The 13,159-nt window shown below is 37.2% G+C and overlaps 1 protein-coding gene across 2 annotated transcripts in view; it reads left to right on the top strand.

Annotated features, from left to right (window-relative positions):
- The first annotated feature begins 481 nt into the window (after positions 1–481).
- Positions 482–13,159, top strand: part of SMC2 (structural maintenance of chromosomes 2) — a 51,741-nt gene continuing 39,063 nt past the window's right edge. Inside the window, exons 1-9 of one of the 2 annotated variants that reach the window (XM_057498892.1) lie at positions 482–2,446; positions 3,271–3,499; positions 4,085–4,234; positions 6,216–6,338; positions 7,449–7,487; positions 10,336–10,446; positions 10,635–10,679; positions 11,968–12,201; positions 12,414–12,563. In XM_057498892.1, the coding sequence (XP_057354875.1) occupies positions 3,332–3,499; positions 4,085–4,234; positions 6,216–6,338; positions 7,449–7,487; positions 10,336–10,446; positions 10,635–10,679; positions 11,968–12,201; positions 12,414–12,563 (1,020 nt within the window). In that variant the 5' untranslated portion in view covers positions 482–2,446; positions 3,271–3,331. The remainder of the gene's footprint in view (positions 2,447–3,270; positions 3,500–4,084; positions 4,235–6,215; positions 6,339–7,448; positions 7,488–10,335; positions 10,447–10,634; positions 10,680–11,967; positions 12,202–12,413; positions 12,564–13,159) is intronic. The other variant, XM_036888432.2, reaches the window with a different exon arrangement.

Raw genomic sequence — 13,159 nt, forward strand, 5'->3', positions numbered from 1 at the left:
CTTTCCAAGTTTGTCAGATGTCATACTTGTATCCAAGTACTTGCTACTCAATATTAAGTTTACAATGAACTTCGTGTCATTTTCAATTCCTTCCCTTGAACCCAAAATTAGTTTCTCAGCAAAATGAATTAACCTTCCCTTATTTCTCCTGTGAAGGTGCAGTCCTTTCACTCTTCTAAGTTCCAGGGAGAGAGAATTCATCCACGTTTCAAGAAGGCCTACTTTAGGACTCCAAAGTTAGAAAAGAGCACCGAGGAGAAGAAGGTCTTTCCCAGTGCCCTGGAAGAGTAGGCGGCCAGCATTTTCACAGGTTTCACGTCAGGGCTTTATCGTGCCCTTGTTGGTGCTGCCGGGCCTCCACTAGTCTGCCATTTTTGAAGCTTTCAAAAGCTTCTGATGAGATTAATGATACCAAAATAAAATTTAAAAAAGCTTCTGATGCGTATTTCTGATGAAATCACAACAGTGCTCTGTTTGCACCCAATCTACCCTCCAGTTCCCCGTGGTGATCCAGGAGGCAAAGTTCTACGTCAGCCTTTAGTGATTCCCACAAGCCTATCTATACTGACAGAAATTCCAGTGTTCCTAGCATGCTCCATGACTAAAGCTGATAATGGCTTTATCGTGTAAGCAATGTGCATTTTAATACACCGAGTAGTTTGATGTGTATACTTACAACTACCCAGAAGTCCTTATTCAGCAAAAGTGCTTTTGCACCTTTTCATCCATTTGAAACATACAAGCCACCAATTAGACAAGTGCAAAGCTAATGTTGTTTTAACACATTGTTTTCACCCCAGAGATGTTAATTTCACTGGATGAAAACCACAGTAGAGTATGTTGGCAACTTAAAAATTATTCATTCACAAAGTGATGAAAAGAAGGGACACAGTTGAAAATAAATGGATTAAGACTGAATAAAATCATCAGTACAAGTGAAGAGCTGTGGAGTGTAGGGGATGCAGGAATTAAAATAGACAAGGATAACTGTTTAGATGATGCTGGGCCAGTCACGATTGACATTACAGAAAGAAGTGGGATGTGACAGCAAGTAAACTCTTTCTTAAACAAAAAAACCCGCAAAACTTATTCTCTTCAGTAGCAAAGAATTTCAAAACATAGGCCCATTCTTGGTAGTTAAGACAGGTGTGGAATACTGTAAAGTCAATCCGAGGGTAAAAAAGCAACTTTATATACATGGTCAAAAAATATACGGCCATACCGTCTTCTCGTCCATTACCTGGGGACTGCACCCCCAGTGCACTCCGAGGCCAAGTCCATCCTAACTCATTAGCGACAATATACTCAACTGTGAATAAACTAGCCAGTTTTTTCTTCCTTTTTTAAATTTAAATAATACACACAAATACAGGACCTATTGTTAGTAGTACTGGATTGCATACCCGAGGAGCGGTATGTAACGCTTCAGTATGCGCTCTGGAGCCAGACTGCTGGGGAAAAATTCTCAGCTTTCCCATTTACTACTCAGAGTAAATTGCTTAATCTGTGACTCAGTTTGCTTGTCTGTAAAATGAGAATGTCACGGATTTCACGGGATTAAAATCTTAAAAAGCCCTTTGGGCCCGCCTGTCACACAGCTCAATAAATATTGGCTGCTGTAAGGTGTTGCCAAAAAATGACCTGAACTGGCAGTTCTGCCACACTGCGTAACGCTTCACGCTGATAGGCGTTTAAGGGGAAACCCGCACGTCCCGCCGCGACCACCGGCCCCACACGGTCTCCGCTCTGTGCTCCGCACAGCACAGCCTCCCCTTCCGGACCCGGGAAGGCCCGTCAGAGGCCCAGGCACGCCAGGGGCGGAGCCAGGACGCGGGCCGGGTCTCGAAGTTCAGCACCTCCCAGCCCCGGTCCACGAATCTGAGCCAACGCGGGGGAGTCTGAGGCTCCGGAGCAGAGCAAGGGGGAGGGCGGGACGCCTCTGGCGGCCGTAAACAACTGCAGCGGCGCCCCGCAGCCCGCAGGAGGGCGGGGGCTCCAGGCGGCCCTCGGAGAGTGGGGCGGTGAGGCGCGAGGCCCTGGGCCGGGGACGTGGCTGCCCAATGGGTGCCGGACGCCGATCGCGACCTACTCCGCCTGCTCCTTTCGTCGTCAAGCTCGAGTCGTGGCACCCTCGGAGCTGCCATTGCCGGGACCCTCTCTCCTATGCACCTGTCGCTTTGACTGTTCGATGGAAAGGGAAAATGGAACCCTAAATCAGGCATCTGCTAGGCAGCAGCCAATGAAATAGGCCGCGGCGGTGGGGTCCTTTGCTCGCGCCTAAATTCAAAGGCATAAATAGTTCTGGTCCGGTGCCGAGCGCGGGCGAGGGTTGCGGCAACTCTGGTAGTTCTCCTTCCATAGCGCCCAGGCCCGGTGAGGGGGCCCGTTCACCGTCCCGGGGGCCTGGAGGAGCTTCGGGGCGTCTCCAGTCGAGGCCTGACGAGAGGTGAGGCGGGGTGTGCTTGCAGCCGGCTCGGCCTGGCCTGGCCTTTCAGCCGGGAGGCGTGGCTCCGGCTAAGTCAGGCCTCAGGGATTCCTGGCGGGATGGCTGGTTCCTGCCCAGCCTTGAAGTCTGGCGAGGAAGTGTTCCACAGGAAGGCCTGGAGAGGCGAGGGAACAGCCTACGCGAAAGCAAGAGACTGGAGAGCATAGGGGATTCTTCTTTCATAGATACGTACTGACAACCCCCCTCCTAAGCCCAGCTCTCCAGTCAGGCAGTCGTGCGTACGGCGGTGGCAGCAGGCAAAGATCCTACAGCAACGTACAGTATGATAGGTTGGATAGATGAACAAACGAGTATTGTTTGGTGTCAGCCTTAAGTACAATGAAGGTAATCAAAGCGGAGTTAGGGAATAGGTAGAGGTGCTCTTTTATATAGAGAAGTCACGAGGAAGAGTACATTTGAGCGAAGACAGGAGTGCAGCAAAGGAGAGGGAGCCCTGCAAGTATGGGGAGAAGGACTTTACAGGCAAGAGGAAGAGGCTACGAAAGAATTAGTAGTCTGTGTCAGCTAGAATATAATAACGGTGGAAGATAAACCTGGAGAGGTAAGTAGTTGACTTCCAGGTTGAATTAATGGTTTAGTTAACTTCCAGGTAGTGACTGACTATCGTTATGTTTTTAAGTTGGAGAAGGATACGTTTACTTTAGAGGAAGTAGCTTGTCAAGTGGCTATTTTATTTCTGTTGAGCTGTCGTTTTTGCTTTTTAGTTTTTACAGTCACTATGATTCCAGATTTGCTTTACATTTACGTGTTTCTTGTTTATACAGAACTACTTCGTGACCTGTTTGATTGGTAGCAGAGGTTTACCGGTGCAAGTCGGTGGTGAAAATGCATATTAAGTCAATCATTCTTGAGGGATTCAAGTCCTATGCTCAGAGGACTGAGGTCAATGGTTTTGATCCCCTCTTCAATGCTATTACTGGTTTAAATGGTAGTGGAAAATCCAATATATTGGACTCCATCTGCTTTTTGCTGGGCATCTCCAACCTGTCTCAGGTAAAGTGTAAACTTTCTGACTTAATGTGAATTTAAGGAACCTCAAGAGAATTGGAAACTGGCCAGTTTTATCTTATTTGCATTTTTTACTTTATATGAATTATTTTACACGTCAGTGCAGACCTTTAAAGGTAGGTATTACTCCATTTTTTAGGTTAGAAAATAGAAAAGTAGAGGGGTTGCCTAAGGTTTGTCCTCAAGATATTTGGAGCAATACGTAAAGACAGATACTGTTACTTCAAGGCAGTCTCATTCCATAGTCTATATTCCCGCTCCTCACCCCTGTGTTAAAATGTTTTTTCAGGAACTCCTAATAGGATTGGATAAATAGTGAAATGCTTAGACATTATCTTCCCTTCAGTCTTTCAACTTTTGTTAAGAAATGAGTAGAAAACAATTCATTTCAGCGTTGAAAAACTGTGGAGAAAGGTGTTCATTTCAGGTTGTTGCCCATTTCCTTTCCTTTTCTGTGAATATGACTGCCTGTCCTCGGCTACTTGGGAACACTATATGGTGGGAAACCCATTTTAGTGCCATTTTGTTCAGTACAGGTTTTTATAATTGATAACACTTTTCTTACTTTAGGTTCGGGCTTCTAATTTACAAGATTTAGTTTACAAAAATGGACAGGCTGGTATTACCAAAGCTTCAGTGTCAATCACCTTTGATAATTCTGACAAAAAGCAAAGTCCTTTAGGATTTGAGGTTCATGATGAAATTACAGTAACAAGGCAGGTAAGTGACTGCGAAATATTTGGATACCTAAGAATTTGCATGTCTGTTGTGTTTTTTAGCAATATGACTTTGCTGGAGAGGAAAAGTTTATGAGCACAATGTATGCATCAAATACTAGATTCCCTAAGAATGTCTGCCTTATGTTAAAATTTTGATTATACAAATTCCATCATTTACCAAAAGGATAGAAAGATATCTGAAAAGTCATCAGTACAAGCACTCAGCCATGCTTAAATCTTGACCCATGCCTGCATCTTCTCTGTGCTGGAATACCCTAGTACTTGGGAACTTGCTATCTTCTAAGGGAACCCGTTCGGTTTTTGGATAGGTCTAATCAGAAAATTATTCCTATAAATTGAGACAAAGTGCTATCTTCAGGATTTACACATTAATGCTGTTTCTCTTGAGAGCATGGAGGGCAAATTTAATATATTCCATATTTCAATATTTAAGTGTTTTGAATGTCTAGGTGTTTTCTAAGCTGAATCTAAGTCTTTCAATTGATATTTAGTTGTTTTCTAGTTCCTTTACTGCTTGTAAAGAATCTAGTTTCTAGTTCCTTCAGTTGTTTCTGGCTCCAATTTTTTATATCCTTTTTTTAATGCACAACACTGCTAATTGCATGTATCAGAATTGGTATAGTTAGGACAAAATTAAGAATTGTCCCATCTTTCATTTTATGTACTTTACTATTTTTCCCAATATGACATTGGAGAATTCATAATGCATTATGAATTCATATCCTATTTTCTTAAAGTCACTAATTTTTTTATGTGTGCTATTACTTAGCCATGTTACCTCCATTTCCTGTATGTAAGCAAGCTTTTGAAACCAGTGCAGGACCTTAAACTTATCCCTTAAAACTTTTTTTCTTTATTAAAGTCAGACATTAGTTTGTTTACCAAAGTTTCATTTTTAAAAGTTCTGTTAACTCTCACTTATTTAACATCTCAGCATTATGTAACTTTATTTCCCTTTCTATTTTAATGAAAACCTCTGTTTAAAAAACAAACAAAAATAAGCATTGTAGTTTGGGACAGAATCCTGTTCTGTGCCATTAAGTATCCATTAAATAATCACTCTACAGGAGTTTTCAGTAAGTCTGCCACTAATCTGTGTAAAATTCCTGTCCTCATACAAGTCCATATGCCTGTATCGTCCCCAGAATTTTGTTACAAACACTTTGTCAAATTACTTATGGGTTTACTGTTGAAATATATTAATGTATGATCTACTAACCAAATAATCCTGTCAGGAAAAGAAATGAATTAACATTTATTCAATATTGAGTGCTTGATTTATACTGGGCATCCTTGAAAGCACTGGGAAATATAAATAGAAGAATGAGAAGCAGATCTTGTCTGTTAAGGACCTCAAAATATGGTGGGTGAGACATTCACACCCAGTAAATGACAGTGTGAGAGCTATAGGAGAGAATGAATAAGCTGGTGTCTGGTATAAATTGTTCATAAGGATCCCATGCTGAACTGAAGGATCCAAGTACTCAAGTCATGTCTTTAATAATCTGTTTTAGAATCTTGTCAGGACTGGTATTAAACTCCTTGTCTTTAGTTTTAGGATCTGACTTCTGTTCCATAGGAAATTAAAAGTGGAGGAAGAGGGGTTAATCTTTGTGGAAAAATTGCAGAAAGATGGTGATCAGGGATAGAAAATATGTTTTACACATACTTGGAAACATAAAGCTGGAAGCAGTCTTAGAGAACTAGTCTCACACGGGAGGTTAGGAGATTTATGTGTGGTGACGTCACATGCATAGTTAGCAAAAGTCCTGGGTTAGAAGCCACATGTCCTGAATCAGTCTCATTCCTGATCATGTTGTACTTCTCCACTCTCATAATTGGTTGGCTTACCACTAGTTTGACAGGACAAGCAAATGAAAGATAATATATTTGGAATTTATCATCCTAGCTAAAGATGTATGTATTCATTTATACCTTTTTAAAAATACTTTCCTTTTTAGGTGGTTATTGGTGGCAGAAATAAATATTTAATCAATGGAGTAAATGCAAACAATACTAGAGTACAGGATCTCTTCTGTTCTGTTGGCCTTAATGTCAACAACCCTCACTTTCTCATCATGCAGGTATTTTGTTTGTGGTCTTTATATCTTTGATAGTGGTTTTGACATATTTTATTTTTTAAGTTACTACAATAGGAAAAGTGTTTCTTTTGGCTTTTCCATTTTTTATTAGTATGCTGGTGTTGGGCACCTGTTAAGAAATCTGGGTTAGTTATTTGTACTGATATGTTAACGTTGTATACATTTGAATTTTAAAGAATGTCTAGAAATAATTTTCCTTGACTTTTACTTTGTTCTTACAAGAACAGTACATGGCTACTATTTAACAAAAAATTCTCATAGTATATCCTTTCAAAGTACTGGATTAAAGCATTTTTAAGTTCAAATATACATTAAAATTTAAATAATTTTCTTCTTTAGAGACTTACTCAAATGAAAAATAAGGGCTAATGTTATCTTTACCTTATGTTATCTCACTAGACCCAGCCAGCTATCCTTTCTATCCTTTGAGAAATTCATCCCAAGATCAATGGCAGTATCTTAATGGAACCAAAAATTATTTTCACTATGTCATAGCCTCAGTGCTGAAAATTTACATGAATCTAAATTCTTAAGTAATATGATTCTCAGGGTTTAAGTAGCAGGGGTTTTTTGTTTGTTTGTTTGTTTGTTTTTGGCTTTGTTGATTTGAGCTTTTTTGGATACTGTATGAATTTGATGAATTTCTGGCGTTGATATAAAACATTTTACTATTCTATGTGAGACCTAGAAATATGCAGTCTGTAGAAATCAAAGGGCTATCAAAAAGAATCAAGACATGTCCAATAATTAAACTAAATTGTATATGTTTAACCTGTTTTAGAACTGGAGTCTTAATGGTGTAGACATCATTAATATTAACTGTCTCAGAATAAGGTCTGAGTTAACTTTATATCATTTAATGACATAATTTGTATCACTGATAAGTGAGAGTGAATAGCAAAATACTAGAATTACAAGGTACCTTTCATCTCAAGTCTAATAAAAGTACCTTTTCATATAGAATGAAAAAAAGAACTTTCAAAGGATTGGTATATTAGGATACAACAGCTTCAGTGCAGATAAACATATATGCTCTTCAGTTACTCTCTGTAATTTGTTACTGTTATAGTAAGTTTGCCATTTTATTTTCAGGGCCGAATTACAAAAGTATTGAATATGAAACCTCCAGAGGTAAGAGTACTCTATATATAGACAGTAAAAACAGTAATTATAGGTATTGTTTTTTTTTTTTTTTTATTTTAATTAAAGTGTCATTGATGTGCAATCTTATGTTGGTTTCAAATATACAACACGGTGGTTCAACAGTTACCCATATTAAATCCTCACCCCCTCTAGTGCAGTCATTATCTATCAATTGTGGTAAGTAAGATGTTACAGAATCATTAACTGTGTTCTCTGTGCTGTACCATCCCCACAAACAACTTTTATTGTGATGGAGAATTATTGTGCCTCTTTGTCTCCTTCCCCCTCCCCAACCCCTCTCCCATGGTAACCATTAATCACTTCTCAGTGCTTTGAGTCTACTGCTGTTTTGTTCTATCTATTTTGCCTTGTTTTTATACTCCACAAATAAGTGGAATTATTCGGTATTTATTTTTCTCTGCCTGGTTTATTTCACTGAACTTAATACCCTCTAGACCCATTCATGTGTATTGTTTTAATCTTCTAAGTAATCAATTTTAACACAGTTTTTTCCATTGTTAACATTCTTGGAAACATTATTAAAGAATGACTAAACAAAGTAGGGTTTTGTGGGGGTTTTTTTGGCATTGTGCCCAACTTTTTTTTTCTTTTGAGTTATGTACATAACCTTTCTGAGCCTTAATTTCCTCACCCATAAATTGGAATCAATAATCCTTACCTCAGCTCTGTTCGGAAGATAAAGTGAGAATGTGTAAGAAAAGGCATGGATTTTTAATCAGATTTTTAGAAATAATTTTTTTAATAGAGTTATAATTGACATATGAAGTTCAGGTACACAACATAATGACTTGATAAACGTGTGTATGTTGTGAAATGATCACAATAAGTTTAGTGAACATCCATCACTGCATAGTTACACATTTTTTTCTTGTGATAAGAACTTTTAAAAGATGTGCTCTCTCTTAAGATCTTGTACGATCTACTTCTCTTAACTTTAAAGTATCCTTGAGTTTGGATTTTTTTTTTTTCAATTGGTTTAAGATTCCACATATAAGTGGTATCATACAGTGTTTGTCTTTCTCTCTGATTTATTTCACTTAGCATAATGCCCTCAAGGTCCATTCACATTGTTGCAATAGCAAGATTTCCTTCTTTTTTATATCTGAGTAATATTCTATTGTATATATAAATAGATACAGAGAGCACATTATCTTAATCCATTCATCCAGCAGTGGGCACTTAGGCTGTTCCCATGTCTTGGCTATTGGAAATAATGCTGCAGTGAACACAGGAGTACAGATAACTTTTTAAGTTAGTGTGCTTGTTTTACATAGTGGCTGCACCAATTTATAATCCCACTAACCATGCACAGAGGTTCCCTTTTGTCCATGTGCCTACCAATACTTATTATTGCCTTTTTTTTTTGGCAGTTGTCATTCTAACAGGTAACATCACATTGTGGCTTTGATTTGTATTTCCCTGATGATTAGTGTTTCTGAGCACCTTGCATATACCTGTTGGCTATGTGTATGTCTTCTATGGAAAAATATTTATTCACATCCTCTGCCCATATTTTGATTGGATTGTTCGATTTTTCCTGTTGAGTTGTATGAGTTCTTTATGTATTTGGATATCCCCTTATCAGATACATGATTTACAAATATATTCTCCCACTCTAGAAGTTCCCTTTCATTTTGTTGATGGTTTCCTTTGTTATGCAGAAACTTTTAAATTTGATATAGTCCCACTTGTGTATTTTTGATGCTGTTGACTTTGGTTTTGGTGTCAAATCCAAAAAATCATCACCCAGAACAATGTCAAGGCACTTCCTGCCAAGGTTTTCTTCAAGGAGTTTTATGTGCCCAATATTAAAATAAATTTTGACTGTGGATTGCAGCCTTTCTGCCCAGTATTCCATGTCAGAGTTAAACCTACAGAAAAAGATTTGAATGAAATTAATTCATTATGTCCAGTGGATTACTCAGGTCATTAAGACTTAATTTTCTCATGGAGCCCCTTGAGGAGAGTTGGTATGAAAGAATGAATGTTTTGTACAAGAACAAAGGTTCTTCCGTTATTCCTTTCTATTGAGAAGTGCTAAATAGACTGATAATCAATAATGAAAGTCTGATTTGAACATAGGTCATGCTTATTTGCTTTAGATAACATCTTAAGGGAAAACTTCTAATTTGAAACCTGCCAAATACGTAGAAATCAAAGTGGTTTCCAGATAATCTTCTTGAGATAGGGAGTAATGGTGAGTAGAAACTTCTGAAAAGGAATATTGGCAAAATTGTCCTTATGAAATGATGAAAGGCATTTGCCTTTTTCAGAGTGTTTTCACATGAATTATTTTAATTCTGAACAATGCTGTAAGATATTAGTACTCTGTGGGTGAAGAACTGAGGCACAGAGAAATTTATTTGCCCAAGTTCTTAAAGCACAAACTACAGTTGTGATGCAAATAGTAAGCCATGTTTCTTCATCCATGTAGGAATTTAGATGGCTTGAGTCTCACCTGGAACAGTTTTAAATAGAAACTTCTAAAGTGAAATTGAATGTTGTTAGACTTTGCTTTTTTTATACTTGTAATTGAAGGAAAAGAGGAGGGTGAAATTGCTGGCTTCATTTTTACTAGAGATGTACTCTGGAATGTCAGTGTAGCATTAAGTTTGGCTTTAGAATAAGAGTGAGGGCCAGAAATGTTTCTTGAATGAGTTATGACTAATGTGCATTTTTTGTTAAAACTTAACATTTATAATCGTTTGGGTAAGATGCTTAGTGAGATTAAGGCTTTAAATTATATACTTAGTATAAATGCCAATGAGACTTATTGTCTGGTTCTCATTGTTAATACAGTGATACTGTCTTCTAGATTTTGTCCATGATAGAAGAAGCAGCTGGAACCAGGATGTATGAATACAAAAAAATAGCTGCCCAGAAAACTATAGAAAAAAAGGAGGCTAAGCTGAAAGAAATTAAGACGGTAATTAAATTTATATGAAATATTTTTAGAGAAGAGAGTACTTTTTCATTTAGAGTTTCTCTGCTGTAAAGTGGGAACCCGCCTCTTCCTCCCCACTCTGCTTTCATTAGTCCTCCATGCTTCTCCTTTTTAATATTTCTTAATGATCCTTCACATAATAAAAAATTTGATTTTCCTTTATTTTCCAGATACTTGAAGAAGAGATTACTCCAACCATTCAAAAATTAAAAGAGGTATTTCCCATAGACATGAAGACAGCCAGCTATAATCAAAATATCTCTCAAACCTGGTGATGTATCCAAGATCATACACACAGGGAGGAAATGTATACTATTTCTCATGAATCTTTATCTAAGATTTGAGATAAGGAGTTAGAGTTGGTACTCTATATTCAGCCTTCTATTTATAGGGGATATATATTTCATATCTTTTAAGTCATAATGATTTTGGAGAAATTCTTCATAATCTCAGAAAATGGTACACCAGATTTTATTACTTTGTTGAAGAGAAATTAATCTACAGATTTTTCTGGATAATTAAACTGAACAAAACATTTCTTAAAGATACAATACTTTTACCCTTGTCGATAGAGTAAATAACTTCTAGGATAATAGTAAAAACAATTACTGCTGTCAAGGCGATTGGTAACTAAAAGGTACTGAAACAGAAGACTAGGTTTTCTCTATATAATCTTTGTATACATATATAGTTTTATTATATATATATATATATGTCATTGAAATATAATTGATATACAGTCTTACTTTGGTTTCAAGTGTACAACACAGTAGCTCATCAGTTACCCATATGTTTTAAAGTTATGCTTTTTGGGAATTTATTAAATGTTCTTTAAAATTTGATGCTTCTCAGCTGTCTTGAATCCAAAAGTATTGTAGGTGTTATTGGAAAAATTGAAAAATTGATCTTGAGGCACCCCCTTTGTATGCATTATTTAATAGGAAACTTTAGATCATGAGTGTAAACTAGGTTTCATACCTGATTTTGCCCAATTCTTTCTAAATCTGACAATGTGGAGCGGTCATTTAACCACTTGGGAATTTGTTTCTTCATCTTAAAATTGGAGACTTTAATTTTTACTTTGGTCCAGAGGGTCCTTATGGGAATCAAGTTTAGTAATGTGTCAGCAAATATTTGTAAATAGTTACTGGAATGAGTGTTGGGTAGGCTCTTGGTAATAACTCTGCTCAATACCTGTGATAGTGTATTGTTGGCATTTGTGTAGGTTGTATTTAGACTTTTTAACTACCCACAGTCTGTGAACCTTATGTTCACATTTCTTGGTTAAGAAATAACCATGTAGGATTCACTAGAGATTGTATAATGAAATACTATCTAAAAAGCCAGAGTTCTTATGTCATTAAAGTGTCCTAAAATTTATAATCCATGATTACTTAATCTAAGGTGTAGTGGGAAATTTTATACGTGCTGTGCAGTTTGATTCTTCAAATTTATTTTAATTATGAATTTTGAGTTATACTTTATTGGTGATTTCTCTTTCAGGAAAGATCTTCCTACTTGGAGTACCAAAAAGTAATGAGAGAAATAGAACATTTGAGTCGTTTATATGTTGCTTATCAGTTTTTGCTGGCTGAAGACACCAAAGAACGTTCAGCTGAGGAGTTAAAAGAAATGCAGGATAAAGTTGTAAAGCTTCAAGAAGAATTGTCTGAGAATGATAAAAAAATAAAAGCACTCAATCATGAAATAGAAGAGTTGGAAAAAGGAAAAGATAAGGTCAGACATATATATAAGAATAGATAATATGCCCTGTGAAAAAATGTTAAGTTATATATGTAATTATTTAGGATTGACTGGACATTGTCTTCTGTGTTGATGTTAAAGTATGATAGTGAAATAGCTTAAAAAGTAAATCATTCATATAGAAATCATAGAAGAAAATGACAACATGAACGAATTTAAAGTATGTTGATTGAATTGGATTATAGGAAAGTGGAGGTATACTCCAATCTTTAGAAGATGCTCTTGCAGAAGCTCAGAGAGTTAATACTAAATCTCAAAGTGCCTTTGATCTCAAGAAGAAAAATCTGACAAGTGAAGAGAACAAACGCAAAGAGCTAGAGAAAAATATGGTTGAGGTAAGCAAATAAGTTTAATTTAATTACACTATTATACATTTATCCATTCTGTTATTACTTAATGCCTACTATGGACCAAGTGTAGTTGGGCTATAATGTAGCAGTGGATGAAGTGACAAAATGGTCAAAATGCTTTGTGAGTCTTCATTCCAGTGAGGGAAGCAATGATGAAGGAAATAAATAAGTGAAATATATACCATGTTAGGGAGTGGTAACTGATGTGGAGACAAAAAAGTAAAATGGGAGAGGATTAGGAATATATAGAGAGAGGTATAGCTTGGGAGTTTGAATTGAGTAGCCATTGAAGGTCTCTGAGAGGGTGGTAGTTCATAAACCCTGAAGGGAGTTAGATAACAATATATATCAGTTGGGAGGCCGTGGGGGAAGATGTTCTAGGCTGAAGACTAATTGACCTAAGTGCCTGAAGTATTGGAAAAGCAAGGAGATCAGTGTAGCTGATTAGCACTGAGTAATAGGAATGCAGAAAGGGAATGAGGTGTAAGAGCACATGTGGTTTTGCAAGACATGACCTTTATTCTTAGAGATAATGGGAGGCCACTGGAGTTGGTGGAGCAGAAAAATTGACATTTTTTGTT

This window comes from Manis pentadactyla, chromosome 3 (assembly GCF_030020395.1).
Source record: "Manis pentadactyla isolate mManPen7 chromosome 3, mManPen7.hap1, whole genome shotgun sequence".
Lineage (NCBI taxonomy): Eukaryota > Metazoa > Chordata > Mammalia > Pholidota > Manidae > Manis > Manis pentadactyla.